This window comes from Erigeron canadensis, chromosome 9, assembly GCF_010389155.1.
Source record: "Erigeron canadensis isolate Cc75 chromosome 9, C_canadensis_v1, whole genome shotgun sequence".
Classification (NCBI taxonomy): domain Eukaryota; kingdom Viridiplantae; phylum Streptophyta; class Magnoliopsida; order Asterales; family Asteraceae; genus Erigeron; species Erigeron canadensis.
This window is the reverse complement of record NC_057769.1, coordinates 1,061,723-1,083,880: the sequence shown is the minus strand read 5'-3', so window position 1 is coordinate 1,083,880 and position 22,158 is coordinate 1,061,723. Positions and strand designations below refer to the sequence as shown.

At 34.8% G+C, this 22,158-nt stretch overlaps 6 protein-coding genes across 6 annotated transcripts; 3 read left to right on the top strand and 3 right to left on the bottom strand.

The window, feature by feature from the left end:
* The first annotated feature begins 340 nt into the window (after window positions 1-340).
* Window positions 341-3,674, top strand: LOC122581684 (protein MEMO1 homolog). The gene is made up of 8 exons (XM_043753934.1): window positions 341-535; window positions 1,284-1,368; window positions 1,836-1,904; window positions 2,051-2,163; window positions 2,278-2,389; window positions 2,788-2,931; window positions 3,023-3,197; window positions 3,406-3,674. Exons 1-8 carry the CDS (start codon window positions 484-486, stop codon window positions 3,529-3,531), a joined length of 876 nt encoding a protein of 291 aa, XP_043609869.1. The 5' UTR covers window positions 341-483; the 3' UTR covers window positions 3,532-3,674.
* Window positions 3,675-4,033: 359 nt separating this feature from the next.
* On the bottom strand, window positions 4,034-5,277 carry LOC122581685. Its single transcript, XM_043753935.1, has 4 exons — window positions 5,227-5,277; window positions 4,853-4,973; window positions 4,704-4,776; window positions 4,034-4,363 (listed from the first exon to the last, which is right to left on the bottom strand). Exons 1-4 carry the CDS (start codon window positions 5,240-5,242, stop codon window positions 4,118-4,120), a joined length of 456 nt encoding a protein of 151 aa, XP_043609870.1. The 5' UTR covers window positions 5,243-5,277; the 3' UTR covers window positions 4,034-4,117.
* A 759-nt stretch (window positions 5,278-6,036) lies between these two features.
* Window positions 6,037-7,068, top strand: LOC122582925. Its single transcript, XM_043755356.1, has 2 exons — window positions 6,037-6,394; window positions 6,588-7,068. Exons 1-2 carry the CDS (start codon window positions 6,056-6,058, stop codon window positions 6,951-6,953), a joined length of 705 nt encoding a protein of 234 aa, XP_043611291.1. The 5' UTR covers window positions 6,037-6,055; the 3' UTR covers window positions 6,954-7,068.
* Window positions 7,069-7,537: 469 nt separating this feature from the next.
* On the bottom strand, window positions 7,538-10,848 carry LOC122581778 (bZIP transcription factor 17). The gene is made up of 2 exons (XM_043754056.1): window positions 8,979-10,848; window positions 7,538-8,174 (listed from the first exon to the last, which is right to left on the bottom strand). The coding sequence occupies exons 1-2, from the start codon at window positions 10,723-10,725 to the stop codon at window positions 7,735-7,737; spliced, it is 2,187 nt and encodes a 728-aa protein (XP_043609991.1). The 5' UTR covers window positions 10,726-10,848; the 3' UTR covers window positions 7,538-7,734.
* Window positions 10,849-13,433: 2,585 nt separating this feature from the next.
* LOC122581429 lies at window positions 13,434-14,604 on the top strand. Its single transcript, XM_043753658.1, has 2 exons — window positions 13,434-14,251; window positions 14,322-14,604. Exons 1-2 carry the CDS (start codon window positions 13,434-13,436, stop codon window positions 14,602-14,604), a joined length of 1,101 nt encoding a protein of 366 aa, XP_043609593.1.
* Window positions 14,605-18,342: 3,738 nt separating this feature from the next.
* Window positions 18,343-21,690, bottom strand: LOC122581671 (psbP domain-containing protein 6, chloroplastic). The gene is made up of 3 exons (XM_043753918.1): window positions 21,304-21,690; window positions 18,784-19,103; window positions 18,343-18,689 (listed from the first exon to the last, which is right to left on the bottom strand). The coding sequence occupies exons 1-3, from the start codon at window positions 21,614-21,616 to the stop codon at window positions 18,519-18,521; spliced, it is 804 nt and encodes a 267-aa protein (XP_043609853.1). The 5' UTR covers window positions 21,617-21,690; the 3' UTR covers window positions 18,343-18,518.
* Window positions 21,691-22,158: the final 468 nt, after the last annotated feature.

Below are 22,158 nucleotides of genomic sequence, written 5' to 3'. Positions count from 1 at the left end.
ATTCTATAAAGCAAATTACCCCTCCCCCTTTAATAATTATGATTTTGAAATGATCATATTACCCCTTTCTTTATTCAATAATTTAAACATATTTACCTACAATACTTTTAATGAAATAAATTACAATGTAAATCCTCCAATCATTACAAAATCATATTAACCCCTATTTCCATCTTAATTTACATTCACAACAACGCCGTCATCGCCACACATCGCCGCCACCACTGCCACCGTCACACACCTTTGTCGCTTTCACTATCAACGCGCTGCATCGCGCGTACATCCGTCCAAAGTGACTCAAGTGTTTTATTTTCTTTGCCAAAGGGCTTTTCTTGCAATAAACCCACTTCAAGAAACCAAACACATTGAACTTGTACATTACAAGGAATCTTTATATATCGTTTTCATAATAATCTCTATTTGGTGATCAAGAATCTCATTCATTTAGTACTATTTTTCTAGGGTTTTATATTCTTCAAATCCATGGAAAAAATCAGGAGAGCATCACATGCAGGATCATGGTACTCTAATAATCGTAAGTTTTGTTGATCAATTATTAATTTTTGATCATACCCTTTTCAAATCTTGCCTAAAGTTTGATGCTTTAACTGATTTCAAAGTTAATCTTTATATTTTTTATTATTTCTAATTGGAAATTTGGGTTTATTTTGATGTAATTGTTTAAAAGATCATGTAATTGTAAGAAAGTTGGAAACTGTATGTTATATTATATCTGGGTACTGAAGAATTAGATGATTGATGTTAAAATTAGTAAGAGGGTAATTATTTTGAAGCAATTTTTGGGTTTTTTATAAATGTTCTTGAAGACTATTTTTAGGTAGTTTTGCAATGAAGGATTTTCTGATGGTTTTGGTTTCAATGCTAGTAGCTATTGTGTTAAGCGTTTTGAGATAGCCATGAGGATACCCATGTAAGGTCATGTACCTCCTCGGATAACCTGAACACGGAAACCCGCCTTTGTTTACCGTTTGTGTTACTAATGTGTTCATTGTCTCATCAAGCACATACATATATACATATATGTATTCTTTGAACCTCCAAACATCAGTATAATTTTTGTATCCAGCTAAATTTGTTTTTGAATCTTGGCTATAAAAAGCCTTAAGCTTGCACCCAAATGAAAGAAATTGATGGCTATAAAAAGGCTTATGTTTACCTATAGACTGGAATATGTGTATTTTAGTGAAAAAAGAATAACAGTATACCGGTTAATGTATGTGCAAGTATTTATTTGTAACTGAGTTTCTGTTTTGGTTCATTAGCTCAAAAGTTGGAGAATGAACTTGATGGATGGCTTAGGGAATGTGGTTTAACCAAGTCTCCTGATGTACGTGGTGTAATTGCTCCGTAAGTAAAATGTGCACTTTCAGTCTTGCTTGTAGTTTCCATTCATAGTGGCAAGGGGGACTGGTCGGGCTGGTTGGGTAAAGCATCTAGATGGGTAACATTTTTGTGGTCCAACCGGGTTGGCTTGATGTTAAACAATTTTGTTTTTCTTCTAATTTTTGATTATAAAATTGCTTGTGTTCCATATGATCCCAGTGTTTGTCTTTGTACCCATAATAATCTGATTTTTTGGACAAAGCATAGTTAGCAGGCTGTATGCATTAACTATAAACATTGCGTGACTTCGAAACATGCTTGACCAGTTTCCTTCTTAGCTACAGTTTCATGTTACCTATATGACCGGTTGAAGATATAACATAATTCAGAACAACCGAAGCACAAGTAAATGGGTTAATATTCCCACCTCCAGCATATTGTACTAGTTTCTAATCTGTCTATTGTCGTTTTGGTGGTTTTGATTCCACCAGACATGCAGGTTATTCTTATTCTGGCCGTGCAGCAGCCTATGCATTTGGTAACATTGATCCAACTAACATGTAAGCGTATTTTTCAAGAAAACTTTCTTTTGTATATCATATTTATAAACTTCTGACATATTATTTCTTTATTTATTGTTTCAACATAACTACTTGTAACCTTTTTTTTATATGTTTGTAACCTGAAGATTTTAACGTTTTTTCAGTACTCGGATATTTCTTTTTGGTCCATCGCATCATCATTACACCCCTAAATGTGCCCTTTCAAAAGCAACAATTTATAAAACACCCATAGGCGACCTTCCTATTGATGTCGAAGGTACTTTTAACCTAATTTCTGTTTGTGAATACAATAACCTGGAAATTTTGTGAGATATGCTCATTAGATTTTATTTAATTTCGAATTTTAACATTTATTATTATTTAATAACAGTCATCGAAGAGCTAAAAGCTACTGGAAAGTTTGACATGATGGATCTAAATGTTGACGAGGCTGAACATAGCATGGAAATGCACTTACCTTATCTTGCCAAAGTATTCCGTGGGTTAGTCATATTTATTTTTCCTACCATCACAAGTGGAGCTGGCAATTTCAGTCCAGTTACTTATCAATGGGTTGATGTTGGGTTATCTTCAATTGCTAATGGATCCGAATATCTGATAGATCAAGTACAAAAGGAAATGGGTCAACTGAGTTGAAAGTTACCCAAAGTACATATTTAATGCATACAAGTATACAACCTGTTAAATGGCTTTAGGCCATACAAAAAGAAAATTTCATTAAAATAGTAATAATATAGTTTCTGGAATTCTATTTGGCATGCAGACTATTATTGAAAACATGGACGGAAAATGGTTTAATCTGATGCATACCTAAGATGAACCAAACCTTTTTTTACCCATAATTTGCTGCCTGTAAATTCTATGCTTTGCACCTCTACAGGCATTCAGTGAAAGTTGTTCCTATTATGGTCGGTGCTGTGAGTGCTGAAAATGAAGCCATGTATGGACGGCTGTTGGCAAAATATATTGATGACCCGGCCAATTTCTTTTCTGTATCATCAGATTTTTGTCATTGGGGTTCTCGGTACGTATCATTATCTAACATTCTGGTTTGTCTTAAGCTATACTCCCATCTATGTCAGAAGCCTAATTTATCTTGTTATAATTGTATATAGGTTTAACTACATGCACTATGAAAAAGAACATGGAGCTATCTATAAATCCATTGAGGCGTTGGACAAAATGGGGATGGAGATTATAGAAACTGGAGACCCAGATGAATTTAAACAGTACTTGTTGGAAACTGACAATACTATTTGTGGTCGCCATCCAATCAGCGTATTTCTCCATGTAAGTGTGCCCTTTGTTTACTTAATTGACTTTCTGAATTCATTTATTCTTGATTTGAAAACCTGAATTTTATTCAAAATAGTTGTGAGAAGGATATTTTGAACTTCTGATCTATTGGTGAATATTTGTGTCCCTCTTGAAATGCCCATCTCTCTTGTCTTTTTCTTCAGCATCTTTATTTCTTATAATATATCTCTGTTACATGTAGATGTCAAAGAACTGCTCAACAAAGATAAAAATTAAGTTTCTTCGATATGAGCAGTCAAGTCAGTGCAAAAGCATGAGAGACAGCAGTGTGAGCTATGCATCAGCAGCCGCCAAGTTGGATAAATGAATTCATTGCGCATGTATTTTCTAATCTTATTTCCGTACATTTGATCTTTGTTTCTTGTCAATAAGATGGCATTTCTGATTCATAATCTTAAAACATGTTTATCATATCTGAATGGTTTCTGTGAAAGAACATAGTGTTTTCAAGGTTCTGGTACCAAATTTATTTCTCGTCTATTTGGACCAAGCCTGACCGTTACCAAAAACTCACAGGTTTTGACATGTCATCCTCTCCACCTAGTATCTGTTGGTAAAAGAACATATTATCGTGTTTTCAAGGTCGTGGTACAAAATTGTTTCTTATTTATTTTGATCAAGCCCGGCCTGTACCAAAAACTTACATGTTTTGACATGTCATCCGCCCTGTCTGGTCTGTCATCTCTAAAGTTTGTAACTGGAACATGGTTCCCACAAATATGAAAGAAGACTCGAGTCTTCTGTATTCATCATATTTTGGGCTATTGTAAAACTGTTGAAGATCTAACGACAAGTAGTATAATGTAATGTAATATAAAACGGATTTCTTTGGTAATCAGCAAATGTGAAATACAGCATATATAAATCATAATATACAGTCATGTTTTTGTTGATCATATCTTGTTGAGTTTGGCGAGGAGGAACACAGAGGCAGAAGTGACGGCTGGAATGAAAACATCATTGGGGACGACATTTGGGGCTGCCCTTTGCTTAATAAACGTGGTGACAATAGGTATTCCAAATATGAAGAGGAATATGTCCTTGATTCCCATTCCGGTGACACCCGAATCCAGTATTATGTCCTGCAAGATCTTCTGAAAATCTTCCTTGCTCAATGACCCTTTTCCTTTGTGGTGTTTCTGCAATTCATTCCCATCATTCCATTCCAAATACATCATCAAGTTTTGTATAGCATTTATTTGCCCAAAGTAACACATCTGAATTATATTCTTGTGTGCATCAGAAGCCAACATTTTTTTCACCCATTTCGTTTATGATTGGGTCGAATAAATATTAGCTAAGGCGGAAATGAGAGTACAAGACTAATAGTTATATGAACTGAAAGTCGTCTAAAGTCTATTTTTAATACTTATATACATCATTCTAATTTGTTTTATTGCAAGGATATTGGTTATGTAATGATCATCAAAGATTTGATCTAGTTTGAAACATAGGATGATGATGATGATACAAACTTACATTGTAGGCTTGTTCAAGAGCAGGACTCTTTGGGACATGAAACTGAGTGCTGCCAAGCATCTTGTTCATTTCTCTGTTGAGCAACAACTATTAAGTAAACAAATACTGCATTTATTTGGGTTTTAAAACATATAGAAGGCGAAAAATACTCGACTGTCTCACTGACTGCATGGTAAAACTCGGCCGAGTTCCATCTCTTTTTAGTGTCTGCAAAGTATTTGTCGTAGCATCTTCCGATCACGGAACTGATATCTTTCTTTTCCTCCTTTCCTGTTCAATCATAGTTCCATTAGTAAAATAGCTAACAAAAACTAACTATAACAGATTAACAGATATCAGTCAGAACATATGAAATGACCATTAGTCTTGTATTACATGTCTGCTAGATATAATAAACTAAAATCGACTCATAAACTGTCATTTTTGACTAGGAACTGAACATAAGTAATGTTACCAACTCGATTTGGTGCATTGCCTATCATATGAAAAACGTATCAGAATTAATATCTTAGAGACAACATACCAAAAGTTTGTCCCATTTTTTTTTTTTTTGCTGGCTTCTTGGAAAGATTTCGGTAAGTTGAATGAAATGAATTGTCTGGATTATATTAACAAGATTTATTATTATACTGTAAATGATTCTTGCCTAGGAAGAAGAGTATACTTGCATTTTTGGGCATAGTAGTGAGAAAAGTTATACACTCATTGAAGAAAGGAATAGGCAAGGACTCTGGTCCCTTTAATTTGACAAACTGTAACTTTCACGATGTTCACTGATGTTAATATACTTCCTCTGTCACATTTTAAATGTCCACTTTTAAAAATAGAAACATTTGATGGGCTAACATCATAATACACTTAAGTACTTAACTAATACTATTATAATTACAAAATTCAAAAAACAAATACTGTAAATAAAAAGAGTAAGAAAACTGATCTTGTAAAAAAGTGACCTGCAATGGTTACATTTTTCTTAATCTTTTTGTTTTAGTAATGTGAACATTTAAATTGAGATGGAAGAAGTATTTACTTAGTGAATTATCTTGGAAAAAACCCATAGATTTCTTAGTTAACCAAATATAAAGATTAATCTTGGCCTCATTGGCTGTAACAAAACTTTTAAGTACATATAATTTGGCCCCTGTTAAGGTCAACTTCCAAAGTCAAGTCTAATCAATTAACAAATTTTTTATCCAACCCGACCCAATTAGTTATTCTCAAAGTTGACTTGCTAACATAATGTCCACTTGCTCTCAGTTGACTTTGACTTGGTCTATATCAGATCAACATGTTATGCATATACATAATTGCATCTACATTCCATTTTCACAAAGAAAAGAAATCTAGAGGCAATGGAGTACAAGCATTTCAGCCACGAACACAACTTGTCTATGTACCAAGTGCAACCGGGGCAACAACTTCGTTGCTCTGGCTGCGACAAGTTTTGTGATAAAACTATTTACGCGTGTTGGCAATGCAATTTCTTCCTTCATGAACATTGTGGGAATGCCACTCGATATATAAGACACCCTTTTCACGCCTCTCATCCTCTCATTCTTAGCCCATACCCAACTTACCCCTCCAATTGTTTCTTGTGTAATGCTTGTGGTATCAATGGAACCAGGTTTTCATATTGTTGTGCATTGTGTGAAGTTGATCTACATGTCAACTGTGCTTTCCTCCCCCCAAAGGTACTTTTTTCTTTTTCGCTTAATTGTGTTACTTTTGAGTTAAGACAGACATTGTATTAGCTAACCCATGCTACTCATAGAGCTAATTAGGTACAAAGATCAATCCTGTTGCTAATATTATGAATCAGCCTTGGAGTCGTTCTTTTAAGTGGTTTGACTTCAGACAATTAACCCATATATGTTTATCGTATAGGTAACTCATAAGGCTCATCCACACGAGCTGATCCTCAACCATAGCACACAATCTGCGGATCACAACCAAGCCTGCAAAATGTGTAGAAAGCCATTGGATTCAAAGCATTGGTCATACGAATGTCGTGTATGTGCAAACTATGGGGTTCACACATTGTGTGGGACAAGTGAGATAAAAATGGGTCTGTACCAAATGGATGATGGAGACACGGAATCTAGTAGCCAAGGTGCAGCAAAGGTTGAACAGGCTGCACCGACGGCTCAGCAAGCTCCAAGTGATGGTCAGGCCCAGGTAGAACTAACAGCAGCAGAAGCTCTTGCACTTATTCATCTCATGGGACTTACAAATGCTGCTTCATATGTGTAACTGTTATTTGTTAGTCTTTTGAATATGATTGCAAGTCAAGATAAATCATGCTTGCATTTTCTTGAAAACAGATAATCGATTCAGACAAGACCTTGGTTAATGATTTGTTAAAGTATGTGATGATTTGTTGCACAAGTTTTAGTGACCTGCCAAGTTGTTTCAACTGCCAAACATGTTTAGCTTTTCAGTGTTACAAACTTCCACATCCTTTTACGACAAAAACCAACCAACATAAATTGAACTTTCATCAACTCCGGGAGAATGTATTGGTAATATCGAGTGCGTGAGCCATATAAGGCGGCTTTCTGATTACAGGCGACCAAATTTTGTCAGTATCTATTACGAATGGGGCTATGATGCGTCAAATATATGAAGATTTCGTAACAATAATGAACAACCAGAAGTCTCTAAATAAATTAATCAAGAAATTGTTTGCACTTTATCAAGAAAATTTTCAGGGTAAACATATTTGCCACAACAAATGAGTTGTAATTTTCGGTAAGTGGAAACATGCACTTCAACCTTCACATTACAATTAAACTTTTTAAAGTAATTGTACATATCATCAGGCTACAAGTAAATCATACATGACAAAAGGAAAATACTGATTGATATATTATTATATATTTTGTTAATTAGATGCCTTGGGCATGAGTTTGATCACAAGTCATACTATATTATCTAGACCACAAAGGACACCATTAGAGCTTTCACAAGCACAACATTTTCATTTCCAACTCATATAACTCTACTCTCTCTGTATCTACAAAACTTCCATAATTTATGCCGTTACGAGATGACTACCTCCCTTCAATGGAAGCATGCAAGAGTAGGTCACGTACTTGACACTGTCTAGCAACACCACAACAAATATCCTCGAAAATGACTTGCCACCCATCATACCTTCCACATCACCACTGTCCCCTGCCTCTCGAGGGTCAAACAGTACAGAAACCACCATTGATGAAACGTTACCATTTTTGTGGAGGTCCTCGTGTTTTGAGTCATGACTCGATACTCGTTCTTTTGTGATGTTGGTCGTCGAGCTTGGAAGGGGTATAGGAAGACCATGGAGAATCCTTCTGTTCTTCACAGTGGAGATGTAAGTTGAATTGTGGAGGTTTTCTGCGGTAATGTTGACAACTGAGGTGGCGGGTACTATGGCTGTGGATACATCAAACTGGAAGACTTCAGTACACATTCCTGAGCTCAACATAGGTCCTGTGTACACAAAGACAGATATTAGTTTACTAAGATCTAGCAGCTTTTAATAAAAGACATCAACAAGCATGTTATTTCTGTAGTATCATGTGACAATGAAATTTGAATCTAATAATCAGCTGTAGTATAAATAATAGGGATAAGTATCCTGAAATGTAACAAACTCTGGACAAATGTCTATAGTAGGAAATAACTAAAGTTTTGTGTATTGTATGTAAACAACTTTAAAAAATGTTTATTGTATGTAAGAAAACATACGTGGCAACCATATAGAGGTGCCACTTGTCTGATTTTAATTGGTTGGATACATTTTCTTACATACAATAAACATTATTTTCGAGTTATTTACATACAATACACACAACTTTAGTTATTTCCTACTATAAACATTCGTTCAAAGTTTGTTACATTACAAGATACTTATCCCTAAATAATAAGCTGTAGAAATAGGAAATCAAATATGCTTCTGAGTTGTCTGAGATTGACATAATCAAATACTCTAGCGCTTGGAGAATTTCTAAATATTAACAAAATTGGTGATCAAGTGACAAAAGTTACAAGTGATACATTTAGTGAAATGTGAGCAGAAATTCCTCTAAACAGGTTAAGGAGAGTTAATACTCGTAATATAAAATCACAGATGAGATAGCTAAAAAGAAAAAAACCAATTCATGTGTTGATTCAAACGCAACTACGAGACAATGTAAGACTATGGCACACCAATTTGTGATAAAACAGCTATAGTTGTAGAGCGTGTATAACTGAAAAATATGTAACAGTAAGACAAGATTAAGCAACATTTACCAGCAAGGCCTTCACGAAACCATTGCTGCAGTTTACCATCAGCAGGATTTGACTTCAGATTTTCCTTGTCAGACGGAAGAGCTCTTTGACGCTCATTTGAAGTCCTATACATATGCGGCTGTCTTCCACCATTCCTTCCCACTGCTGGAACAGAGATAGCAGGAACCAAATCAAGAGCGCCTGCCGACCCATCATCTTCCTTCTTAGTCATGCCAGGTTTTTCTTTATTCGCCATAGCTTTTTCACTCGCCAGAACAGAATGAATTATCAGATTCCCATCAATTTTCACAAGCTTATCATTCCTCGGAACATAGAGAGATGCCACAAGAGGCTCACTACCATTATCCTCATGAGTTCGCCCTTTACCAATCCCTGTCCTATGATTACTGCCATTAACATGCTCATCACCCATCAACACCCTCCCTGGATACCCCCGATCATAAAACTTATAACCATCACTCGTCATACCAGACTTCTCACCGAACTTCACATTCATCATCGGAACCAACCCACCAAACATCAACACAAACAACAACAACCCAAGAAAACTCACACTTGCAACTTTCTTCGTCTTCACCTTACTTTTCACACCGCTTTCACTTCTCTTAACATCAACCTTCTTCGTTTTCTCCAAAGAAGACACCCCACCATTCTGCTGCTGTGGTTTCAACCTAGGAATTGGTACCAACGGAACCTGAGACCCTTGTGACTTAACTACATAAGGAGGACACGGCATCCATGGATACCCAATTGGAGCCATCCCAGGATGAGGCGGATACATCATATTCGGCATACCCACACCACCACCACCCCCTGCCACCATTTGTTGCTTCAAAGTCGCATTCTCGGCAGCAAAATAACTAATCCTAGCATTCAAATCCTGTATAGTCGAATGCATCATCCTCACTTTATCTTCCAACTCTTCAACATAATGCTTCTTCCTTTGCCTACTCAACTGTGCACTCTCTCTATTCCTGATCAACCTAGCTTTCTTCTTCTCATCCAAATTCTCCATTCCACTCATCATCTCATTCGTCTCAGTCATTTCGTTACTTTTTCGATATTTATTCGTTTTACATTCCAAATTTTCATCATTTTTTCTTTTCAACACGAAATTACTCCCTGATAACAATTCCTTCTTAACAACCTTCTGTTCCACAACCGAATTACCAGATTCCGGTGATCCACAACTATCACAATTCGCATCACCTTCGATTCCACCCGAACCGCAATTTCCGGAACCCGAACCTTGCGACGAGGATACCGGAAATTGCGGAGATACTAAATCGCTATTATCATTCTTATTACTATTACTATCATTATCAATAATATTAATATAATTACTATCATTATTATTATTATTATTATTATTATTATTATTATTATTATTATTATTATTATTATTATTATTATTATTATTATTGATATTATAATCAATATTTTCTATAATTTCATCACTAACATGATCCACCGGAGATAACGGAAAATTAAGAAATTGAGAAACATCTGATAAATTATTATTATTATTATTAATACCTGAAGAAGGATCGAAAACGACGTCGTTTAGGTCGTCCTGATGAGGATCGAAATCAGAATTGAAAAACTGATCGGCGTCGTCGAAGTTGAAGGAGAGGAAATCGTCGGAAAATGATAGGTCGTCGGAGAATATGGACGACGGAATTGGTAAGGAGGATAATGGATCGAGCTGATCGACGGCGGCGGAGACGGCCGGCAGGTCGTCGGACATGATTAGATTTGTTAGAATTTTTGATTAGGGTTTTTGGACCGGAGAAGAAGAGTCTAGAAATTAAGAGAAATTTGGATTTAATAATTATGTGATGTGATGTGTGTGGAAAGTATTTTGAGGTTTCCGTTTGAGTCAAGACTTATTAAAGAGGGTTACATGCACTATTAACACTAATTTATAAAAAGGGATTTCTAATATGCTATTACCTGTGACTAGACCGCTGTTGTTGCCCTCATATTCAGCGAATGATTATTGATGCAAATAGGAGATATTTGTAAGAGGATAATTGATGCTATTAACAGCATTTAATATTTCTCTTTTATAAAAAATATTAATCAACCGGTTAATTTTCAATGTCACTTCTATTCTATACATGCAATACAATTTTTTATTTTTCTTTTTTAAATTAGAAATTTGATTCATTTTATGAGCCAATTAATCTTGGAAGACTAATCTGGTTTGTCACATCAACAATAATAATATGATTGAGATTCTCTAAAGTTAAAACCCAATTTCATAGGTAAAGTTGTCATTTAGACCATTGGATTAAAATCAAATGTCAAGATTCAAAAACCATATTTAAATCTTGACATTTGATTTTAATCTAAAGGTCAAGATGTTCTCAACTTCACCTATGAAATTAAAAACAACTTTAAATGATCTTTATCCATAATAATATGACCCAATCCATATAAATGAGATATGAACAGAGTGAGATATATACGTTATTAACCAACATGTCTATGTAAAACGAAATAAAAAACCTTAATTGCTTGATTACTTAATGCTATCTTTCGTTACACAAAAAATGTGATTACATAGTAACTTATACTTTTGAGATGCAATTTTTTCCCTGTTCAATGTACAAAAGATAGTGATAAATTTACAAAACATTTTAGTCGGCCACAACAAAAATAAATATTATACCAAATGATGCACAACTGTATAAAGCATACGTTGTTGTGAATAACTAAACGATTTTGTAAATTTATCACATCCCGTTTGAAAATGCAATTAAAAGTATTAAGTTAGAATCATTTGTATCGTGGATTAATTTAATCATCTTTTTATAAAGGTTTTTTAACTCATCAAACATAATAATAAAATGACAATGATTCGTATAATTATACAAATTTTTTGTCATACAAAACACATGCATAAAATATATAAGAGCTCAATCATTTGATCCATTATATAACAAATATTAAAAAATCAATATATAAAAAGTTTTAAAACTAAACTTAAATATCTAACATTTATACATCTACTTTCCTCATATAACTCTAATATATATACTACTTAATTATTTTGTATATAACATAAAAGAATTATTTTTCTAGGGATGATTTGCAAAACTATAAATAGTACGAGTATGTGCTAGGAAACAAGTAATGTCACGTGGTGAGTAGTTGCAGTGGCAGGTAGAGACGTAGAGTAGGTCTTGGTGTTTACTTTTCTTTTCTCTCTTTTTCATATTGAATAATTTAATTTAATTTCCTCTTTTTGTTTTTAAGTATTTGATGGTGATATTAATTGTCAAACTCTAACGAGAATCAACGCAGAAAAACGCGTCGCTAGAAACTTCATAAAAAACAAACAGTTTTACATAAATTCAATTACGCGACATATAGCATAAGATGTATATATATATATATATTTTTAAAACGAATTTCTAATTTCCTTCTATTTTTAAATTATCATGAAATCCATAACTCTTGAAAAATCTTTATTAATTTACTCCCATAATTCATTTTATTAATAGCCTAAGTAAAGAACAATTTGAAATAATAATAGCTTATAAATGATTAATAAATAGCTAAAACAATATTCTTGTAATATGTAAAAATTAATATTGACATAAATATAATATATTTTTAACATTTTATTTTACTCATACTTCTAAATTTTTTGTATGTTTGGGATGAAACCAATACTAAAAAAAAAAATCTCTATTAATTTACCTTATTAATATCACATTCTTTTTTTTGCAAAGTTCGTTTCGATTTAGACGTGTTGGAGACAATTTTAACTAGATATTTCTAGACCTCCAACCCTCATCCTCATGAAAAATACCTTTGAAATGAGAACCTCAAAGCTCGAACCCAAGACCTTGGATAAACTCACCCCAAAGCTCACATAGTAGATTAGAAGATACTCGTAACCACTACATAATTATTCAAATTGTACTAACTTTAAGGAGTTATATATTTTTGTAACGTTTAAGAAAGAATATGAACAATTTTATACATTTTAATCATAGACTCATAGTAAAACTATAGTTAGTAGAATCAAATAATCTATATTTTACATTGTACTTTTGAATATCAAAATACCGAAATCTATTTTATTGTATAAAATTATTATTTGGTTTGTGTCGGATTTTATTAGGTTGGACGGAGTGGTTAGGCACCCGACCGGTACCGGGCCGGTACCGGATAGCACGCCGCTCCGACCCCGGTACCGGTGGGGAGGGGAGCATCTTGGGCACCACGGTGCCGGTTTCACTGCCGACTTAGAAAAAAGAAAGAAAAAAAGGAGGAGGGGCCCACTATCAACGGTTAAAAAAAAAAAAAAAAAAAATTTCTTTTTTCTTTCTCTTTCTCTTTCTTCCTTTCTCTTTTTCTTCTTCTTTCTTGGCCGACCTCTTGTTCTTCTTCTTGTTTAATTTTTTTTTTTTTCATTCAAATCACCCATATAAACACATAAAAATGAATAGGGGGAAGAAATCAAAACAACCCAGTTACTCAAATCTACCCAAAAAACGCAAAAACACAACAAATAATCGCGATATTATGCCTCCTCCTTCGCAAAAAAACACGGCCGAAAATGATTATAGGCCACAACGAGTTGATGATTTCTTGAGTAATATGGATCCAGGGTTTTTCGAATCCGCCCCGGCAAATTTCCAACAAATGAACACCGGGTTTTCGGGTTTCGTGGGTGGTTCTCAAGTCGGGTTTTCAGGTTTCGCGGGTGGTTCTTCAAGCCACTTCGCGAGTCAACCGAAAGAAGAAGAAGAAGAGGAAGAAGAAGAGGTCGAGGAGGAAGCAATACCTGAGACCCAAGTCCCCGTTAAAGGTAAAAGAGAGTGTAGAAATTGGGGGAAGGATGAAGAGGCGTGTTTGGCAAAAGCTTGGTTAAACGTTTTCGAGGATCCATATGTCGGAAACGCACAAACAGCGGGTTCGTTTTGGGGGAAGGTGAAGTTTCAGATGGATTCACACTTGAATCGTGATTCGGGGCGTACCCCGGAAATGTGTCGGTCGAAATGGAAGGATTTGAAGCATAAGGTGTCGGGTTTTTGTGGTATCTACAATGTGAAGAAAAGTAAGATGTTGAGTGGCCAAAGTGACGAGGATGTGTTTAAGGCGTCTGTGGCATTGTATATGCGGAAATACAATAATAAGTCCGGGTTTCCGCATGTAGAGGCGTGGCAGGTTTTGAGGAGAGGACCGAAATGGTCGGAGGTTCTTACTTTGGAGGGGATTTGTGAGGAGTCGGGTAGCAAACGAGCAAGAACGGAAGGGTCTGTCCATGTACATTCATCGGGGGAGGCATCGGTCCACATTAACTTGAATGAGGACTAGTTGGAGCAGGAAGAGGAAGGAGGGAATTGATGATACACCCGTACATCCTGCTAGACCCGTCCCACCCCGCTGTAAAGCTAAGGGTAAGCAGCCTGCTCCTTCCGCCTCTACTACATCTGAGGAGTTCTTGAAGATGGTTGCGGAGTTGAAATGCGACAATGAGGATAAAAAACGAGCTCGGGAGGAGAAGATGCAGATGCAGAAGGCGATGATGGATAACTATATGGCGGCGGAGGAGGCTAGGAAGAAACGGGAGGAGGAGATGATACGGATGGTCCAGAGTCAGCAGTGACAGAGTGATATGGACTTCGTGATCAGGCCACACGATCACCTTAGCGGGCCGATGTTGGAGATGGTTTTGGCGCAGAAATGCGCCCTTTGTGAGAAGTACGGATGGCCGGCGCCTTAGTTGTATGTTTTACTTGTTTTTGTGTGTTAGAATAAAATTATGTGTTTTAATTGTGTTTTAAGTTGTATTAGTTTTAATTTATGAAATAAAATGTTTTATTTGAATAAAAATTAAATGGAAATGAAATTAAATAAAAAAGGGTGAGGAGGGGTGGCGAGGTGCTCCTAGCAAAAGGGGAGGGGAGAGGAGAAGAAGAAAAATCGGAGAGGGGAGGGGAGGAGTGGGGAAGCCCTCCCCCCCACCCTTATAGATATGACTTTGATAAGATAAGAAAATGCGAATATAATTTAAATTCCAACGTCCTTGATAAGTTTGAAATATGTATCCATATTATTTCATGAGTTGCATACGTACTTGCGATACTATCAGTCTATCACTCTCATTCCTATTTTCATTCTCAAACACTTAAACCAAACGCACCTATATTTTTTTTTAAAGATACACTTTTAGAATTAACAAAAATTTGACGTTTTCAAATGGCATTATTTATAAAAACTTTAGACACTCCTTTGCTTTACGTTAGGTTTATGAAGCTCATCCACATCCTTTTGCCATTACCCCATTATCTTCCCACTAAAGCAACCACCCATTACTTTTTGCCTTTTTAATTCAAATCAATCAGATTTTTTAAAAAATAGATCATGCAATGCACGAATAATTAATACTTAGTTTAAACTGTAGTTGGCGTCGTTTGTAAATAACTGAACAAAGTAAATTTAAATGTAGTATTAATTTTCATGACATATTGACTTAATCCAAAACATTATTTTGAAAATTATTATATTGTTATTATTACGAGGAAATGTTAGGTAAAGCATGCAGTACCTATCTTAGGTAAAGCAGGAGGTGATTATGTAAAATTCAGGGGAGTTTATGTAAAATTCAGAGAGGTTATGTATGTTTATTAAATTCAAAGGTTTAATATGTAACTTTTTTTAATGTGACAGTACTTAAGCTTAGATAAAGTCTGCAGTACGAATTATTTTTCTTATACCCACTCTACTACTCTTAAGCATGAAATGCATTATTATTGTTAGTATAAACTTGCATTGGTCTCTCGTCTCATAAATAAATAATAATATGAGAATTTCATATATACCCAATATTAACACCTTAATTACATATTTACCCAATTTATACGTAGTAAATTAAAGGTTAAATTACAAAGATGGTACCTAGCGAATACACCAAATTTCACAATTCATACCTAATTGCAAAAAATTACCCGAGTCATATCCATAGTTTGCAAATTTGCGCAATTGATATACCTACGTCTAACGGACATTGACGAATTGTTAAGTTTGGTCATGTGCCGGTCACATGAATGTGTAAATGACTGTTTTACCCCATATACAACTTCCAGTGCAATTTCAAACAAAGCTTAAGTACCATTTTTGTACTTATTTATTATATAGACATCTTATAATAAACTCTATTTTTACTTTTTTTTATTAAAAAAAAAACACTTGTCAATTTTTGCTTCATTCTCATCTATGTTTCTCATGTAACAAGATAATAATAGCATGTAAAACCATGTAAAATTATGTAGAACTAAAATATATGTATTATACTCACTGGATTGAATTGCGTATTAAGAAAAAATCAAACCAAGTCGTCACACATATCAATATTATCATCTATCAAAGTAAAAATTACTAAACTTAGCTGCTGGTACAACATCTCATTCAAATAGAATCAATAAAATTCGATCTCACATATCTCGATCTAACCATATATGTATCAACAATCAACATCTCTCCATCTATCTATATGTAACTTCAAAAAATACATGCTACTGATTGGAATAAATCTTTTTTTTGCAACTATGGCCTATACCGACTTTGATGTGTTTGTTCCCATGTAAAATGACATAAAAGTGGCCTGCAGATTGAAGTGGACTAAAACCAAAAAATGGGTTATTTATATTCTATTCTATGGCGTCTATACATTTATATAAATGCAGATAAGTAATACAAAACAAACTTCAGCTAGACTTCAATGTTGCATTCTTTTAAGTCAATAAAAACGACAATATAGAGATATGTGCACGACGAGCTCTAAACCATTTTCAAGGCGGTCTAGTGGTCAACATTCTGAACTTTGTTTACAAGAGGTTTCAGGTTTGAATCTTGTTAAATACAATCTTGGTTAACATGTTGATGTATTTGAAAACTTGTATTAAAACCAAGAATCAATAACATCTTTTTTTTTTTAAACAGCAAGAATCTATAACATCCTAAACCTCTTTATAAGAGTTTTATGGATTGGAAAGCTTACATCAACTAGAGCTGGTTTGACATGAGGCCAAACTAGCAATGTAGGTGAAACCAATGGTCAATAATAAGGCCAAACAATAGTCAAGAAAAGATGTGTTGACAAATACATGAATAAAAGCAGAAAATAGATACACACATTATATAATCTTATAAACAAGGCCCATCCTCGTGATACTTTCCGTCCATCAATTCATTTGAAACTTTAAGATCAACATCAAACTTTATACAGAAAAACGGAAGCAATACACACTTATAAGATGGAGGCAGAGGTTAGCAACCAAAGTAAATGCAGAAGGTGCTCTAAAGGACTGGCAAGATTTCTCAAGCAAGTCAAACAGCTTTATGTCAAAAGCATGACGGAATTGGCTAACCAAATGGATTCTGGGTGTGGTCCAGCAGCAGTCAACGTATCTACTTTGCCCATGAGCTTTAGTACGAACTCAAGAAGATCGAGAAGTAGTGAGCAAGATCTTGAAAACCTGATGAGAATTGCTTCGAGGAGGGGTTTGGCTAAAAAGGTTGAGACAGAGTTTTTAAGTCAACAATGGTCAACACCAGGTGGTGGTCGGATGAATGATTTGCCACATAGTCAGAGTCTGGGTATGGAAAGGATTGATGAAGATAAGGTTTGTGATTTTGATGGAATTGATGGTTTCGACCTCAAGTCTGTAAATTTTCCGAAAAGCAGAAGCCGAGTTGTTTCATCAAGAAGTAATGGGGTGTCTTAGATAGATGAGGCAATTTCAATCCATATTCTGTTAACTTTTACGAAACAAATACTGTAGTAACATATTGACAAATTATAGTAGAAGTTAACTAAATTGGAAATGGTCAAACAGGTAAGCAGGTCAATAGTCATCCAGCTCATATTTTAGATGCAAGCAACCTTCAAACTATTTTATTCAAAAAGTTAAATCACTATCATAACTATATACATATTGTAATCACACACACTAATTTAAAAGATTTTGACAGTAAGCATTTTGGGCCAACGATCCTGAACCATCGGAAAAGATATCCATTTTGATCCTTTACCCAACATTCCCATTACATAACTTCTAGTTTCGGAGACAACAAACAGACATGGATTCTAGTCACAGAAACATTCATGGTCTGTGAAAAGACGTTGAGGCTCAGTGAACCTGAACGGCTGTAAACTCTACTTTTTCTTGTATGCAACATCAAGTCAGATTTGTTTAAGCTACTTTTTTGCAACTGTTATTTGGGTTCCATTTTTCATTGACACTTTGAAAGTTAAAATGTCTATAAACTACTCTGAAGTACTTTTTTTCATCATCTGAAACATTAAAGAGAGTTACTAAACTGAAAATATGAAACACCAAAATTAACTACATAACTTATTGCCATTATTTAGCTCTATATTGAAGGCACGGAAAAATTATCGTTTATACAAAAAAAATCATGGTTAATGATTTGTTCTTTTAGTGAACCTGCATACAAACAGAAGAGCAGAACAGAACACAATATGGATATTAGAATATACTTACAAGAATAGATGGGTTACACGTGGAAAGAATCTACAATAGCTTTCAAAGTGTTTTGGGATGATGGCCACTGTTTATCGCTTGCACTAGCAACAAATAAGATTACGGTGTTCCCTTTCGCTGTAGCCTTGGCAATGTTGTGTGAGCCAGTCAATGCAAAGGGAGTCTCCAGAAGATACCTGTAATACTGCAAATGAAAGCCACACATGAAGATCTTGAATGATAGTTAAACAAAACAATCACAACATTGTAAAAAAAAAAAAGAAGAAGATGTTTCATACTGTTTGGTCTCCGATTTTTTCAACTGATGTTTCAAGTAGTTCTTCATCCAAGTCAAGAGTATTTCCGGTAACAAAAGGGCCAAGAGACGCGATAACTTTCTCTGGGCTCCCAATGTCTTCAATAGTTGCATTAGGTTTGTTGGTCAATCGTATCAAAGGAGAAGCCACTACTTGAACTTTGCCCTGCTTTTCATCTTCAAATTTTACTTCTATCCAAGGCTCTGCGCATTTGGGTTGGCAGTAGTTCCCAGAAAGTATGTTAGCAATACGTAACTGTTTCCAAGTTGGTGGAAGGACAAACTGGTATGGCTGCACATTTCCTGCAGGCAACTAAAATCAAAATTTTACTATAATAACGAATGCAGTAACTAGAAAGAAATAGATAACATGGCACTCCATGTGGATATCCACAAATTTTACGCTAGTGCAAACATGGCAAAAAGAAGAAGGTAAATATTTGTGGATAATGGGGTACTGTATAATGTAGTATATTGTATACTGTATAGAATTATGTATGCATAGACATATTATTCTAAATTCATCAAATATAGAAACAAGGTGTTATCATAGTTCAGACAAAGAAAATAATTAGTTCATACAGAACCATTCATGTATATCTGTAACCTAACTGTCTAATGCACTAGCCTAAAGGTCATCAACCTCATATCCTTTTCTTCTGCAGGTTTTTCATAAAAGCCAAAATCCCCCTTCTATTACCCTCTTTTGGGTTAACAATTATGAGATTGGGTCAAAGACAAACCTAGTGATGTAAGTGCACACACTTTACATCTATAGTAGCATAATTCCTGCTGCAGGTCCTCTGAGGTTAATTACTAGTTTACTACCTCAAGTCCTCAACACACTCGTATTAGACTAGATATATTATCCTGTTAGTGTTTCATAACCAAAGGCCCATTGGTCTTTGCATCCGTTGATTGTTACCTACATCTATATATTTGTGTAATCAATAATAATGAGATCGTGGAGGCAATAACAGATGTTTACAGTTTACTACAAGCCTACAACTTATGCGTTCATCAAACATGTGACACGCCAGATGGCTACATATCACTTGAAGTAAAGCTTCCTGATGCTTTAATGGCAATAAATTATCTTGATAGCTCATGGAAGATGTCAAAAATAACAAAACTAATCATACAATATGCATTCAGTTAAAGCAGATGTCAACGATATCTCTTGTGATAAGATACTAATAGTGATCCAAAATCACACGAATCTGTTAATTGCAATACTGAGCTTTAGCTGTTAAAATAGCAAAGCTAGTTGCATGTTTTAGCAGCTTTAGTAATGTACTATGAAACTATGAAAGTATTAAGCAATAATATCGTACTCGCCATCTGTAACTACTTATGATAATATACTTTCATTTTTTACCAACACTTAAGAGAAATTAACCGCGTTAAATCCCTCTACATATATATCGCGTTAAATCCATCTGTAACTACTTATGATCACATTGACCAGACATAACCGCGTTAAATCCCTCTACATATATATCATTTCTCATTCATATATTTGCGTTGTTACCACGACAGATCAAAAATTTAAATTTTGAGCACCACATTTATCAAAGTTGGGTATCTTTGGTAAACAACTTTACTTTACAACACATTTTCAGTTTCAAGAATTCAAGTGAGCAACAATAACAACTACTAGTACATACTATTCTAATAAAAAAAAAAGGTACGAAATTACAACAAACAATCAAATTTAAGTTTAAGTTTAATCAATCCTCATTCCATGCCAGTGGCGAAGCTAGAAATTTTTGAGTGGGGGGTCAGGATCTAAATTTTTTTTTTCCTAACGTTATTTTTGAGGTAATATGTTCGGGTCAGTGATTCGATTCGGGTCGGGTAAAAAATTAGATACTATTATTATAAAAAAAAGTTTCAATCACGGCAAAACTAAACATTTGTCCAAGACAAGTAAACATTAAAAATGAGACAAACGGTTGGTACCTGGTTCGATTCACTGAAAAAATTAGAGTTCAGTCTTTCGACCTTTAAGAACCTTGAATTCAGGGGACTAAGTTTTTATTTAAGTAATGAGTTTTAGTTTGGGCTAAGTAATTTTGTTGGCTTATGTAAAATGTATGGATCAATTTTATTGCTTAGTATATAAAAAAATTTTCACAATTAAGATGGGGGTCGAAACCGAGTATATCAAAATTTTTCTACACGAAAACAATATACCCCTACATCGCAAAAAAAATTTCGGGGGGTCGGGCGCCCCTCCCGGCCCCTATGTAGCTACGCTCTTGTTCCATGCAAAGGCCAGAGGTCCTTTTCTACCATTTAGGTAAAACCTGAAAACAACCTCTCTACCTAGGTAGAGTACCTAGAGGTAATGTCTGTCTACATCTTAACTACACCGTCGAGGTATTGGACCCAAAACCCGCATAAGGCGGCAGTGGGAAGTTTCTTTAATCTAATTTAAGTTTAAGAATATCAAAAATGATATTATTATACAAGCTAGCATTTGCATTAAAGAAATTAGTACCTGCACGAAGAGCAGGAGTATCCTTAGAAGAAGCTTGAAACAAAACGAAACTGGGGTCGGAACTCGACTGCGGTAAATACGAGCCAACTTCGATTTCTTTAGCAAGTGAAGATGATGGTGAATGCAATGTTGTAGATAATGGTACCAAGAGAGTAGTAGTTGCCCCTTTAAGAAAGTTTCTTCTGGGAATGTTTAGATATTGAGATTTTTCACTAGTGTCTGAGAGTGTGATGGGCTTCTTGTTATCTAAAGAAGATGATTTTGAAGAAGAAGAAGAAGTAAAAATTGAAAAAATTGTTGAAACAGAAGCCATTTTTTGTTTGTTGGAGAGACAGACAGGTTTTTCCCGGTTTAATCTGGTTTTGGATCAGGTTTTTGTTTGGTCGCTCTCTGTGTTGCCACCTGTTTGTTTTCTTCTTCTATTTTCCTTTTCTTCACATAAAAAGTATAAGTTTTGCGACAAATGTTTGGATTAAAATTAAGGTTAAGATGTTAAGATAATTTTGACTTTTAATTAAAATCAAGGGTTAAGATTCAAAATTGATTATTAAATTTGGGGTTGAGATCTTCTTAACTTTACCTCCCAAGTTAATTATTAACTTGAGGGAATCCCTATCCTTAAAATTAGGTTGCGTTTTGTTTACATAAATTGATGGAATCTGATGGAATTATAATTGAATTTCAATTCTTAATGCGTTTCGTTGTTCAAAGATGAAGAAATATCATTCCGTTGGAATATAAACATTCCACCATTCGATGGAATCTCTATTCCTTGGGGATGGGTTAAAAAATTTCATTCCTTCCGTTACTTTAATTCTCGAAAAATCAAAAACATTCTGTCAAATTCCATTACTT

What these genes read in the sequence shown, in the direction of transcription:
- LOC122582925 (XM_043755356.1), top strand. Translation starts at nt 6,056, where the DNA reads ATGGAGTACAAGCATTTCAGCCACGAACACAACTTGTCTATGTACCAA. An exon ending in GTGCTTTCCTCCCCCCAAAG is followed by an intron (nt 6,395 to 6,587) that starts GTACTTTTTTCT and finishes TTTATCGTATAG; the next exon opens with GTAACTCATAAGGCTCATCC.
- LOC122581685 (XM_043753935.1), bottom strand. An exon ending in GCAGTCAGTGAGACAGTCGA is followed by an intron (nt 4,777 to 4,852) that starts GTATTTTTCGCC and finishes GTTGCTCAACAG; the next exon opens with AGAAATGAACAAGATGCTTG. An exon ending in CTCTTGAACAAGCCTACAAT is followed by an intron (nt 4,364 to 4,703) that starts GTAAGTTTGTAT and finishes AATGAATTGCAG; the next exon opens with AAACACCACAAAGGAAAAGG.
- LOC122581778 (XM_043754056.1), bottom strand. Translation starts at nt 10,725, where the DNA reads ATGTCCGACGACCTGCCGGCCGTCTCCGCCGCCGTCGATCAGCTCGAT. An exon ending in GTTTCGTGAAGGCCTTGCTG is followed by an intron (nt 8,175 to 8,978) that starts GTAAATGTTGCT and finishes TTGTGTACACAG; the next exon opens with GACCTATGTTGAGCTCAGGA.
- LOC122581671 (XM_043753918.1), bottom strand. Translation starts at nt 21,616, where the DNA reads ATGGCTTCTGTTTCAACAATTTTTTCAATTTTTACTTCTTCTTCTTCT. An exon ending in TACTCCTGCTCTTCGTGCAG is followed by an intron (nt 19,104 to 21,303) that starts GTACTAATTTCT and finishes AGTTGCCTGCAG; the next exon opens with GAAATGTGCAGCCATACCAG. An exon ending in AAAAAATCGGAGACCAAACA is followed by an intron (nt 18,690 to 18,783) that starts GTATGAAACATC and finishes TTTCATTTGCAG; the next exon opens with TATTACAGGTATCTTCTGGA.
- LOC122581684 (XM_043753934.1), top strand. Translation starts at nt 484, where the DNA reads ATGGAAAAAATCAGGAGAGCATCACATGCAGGATCATGGTACTCTAAT. An exon ending in ATCATGGTACTCTAATAATC is followed by an intron (nt 536 to 1,283) that starts GTAAGTTTTGTT and finishes TTGGTTCATTAG; the next exon opens with CTCAAAAGTTGGAGAATGAA. An exon ending in CTTGCCAAAGTATTCCGTGG is followed by an intron (nt 2,390 to 2,787) that starts GTTAGTCATATT and finishes GCACCTCTACAG; the next exon opens with GCATTCAGTGAAAGTTGTTC.
- LOC122581429 (XM_043753658.1), top strand. Translation starts at nt 13,434, where the DNA reads ATGAATAGGGGGAAGAAATCAAAACAACCCAGTTACTCAAATCTACCC. An exon ending in AAACGAGCAAGAACGGAAGG is followed by an intron (nt 14,252 to 14,321) that starts GTCTGTCCATGT and finishes TAGTTGGAGCAG; the next exon opens with GAAGAGGAAGGAGGGAATTG.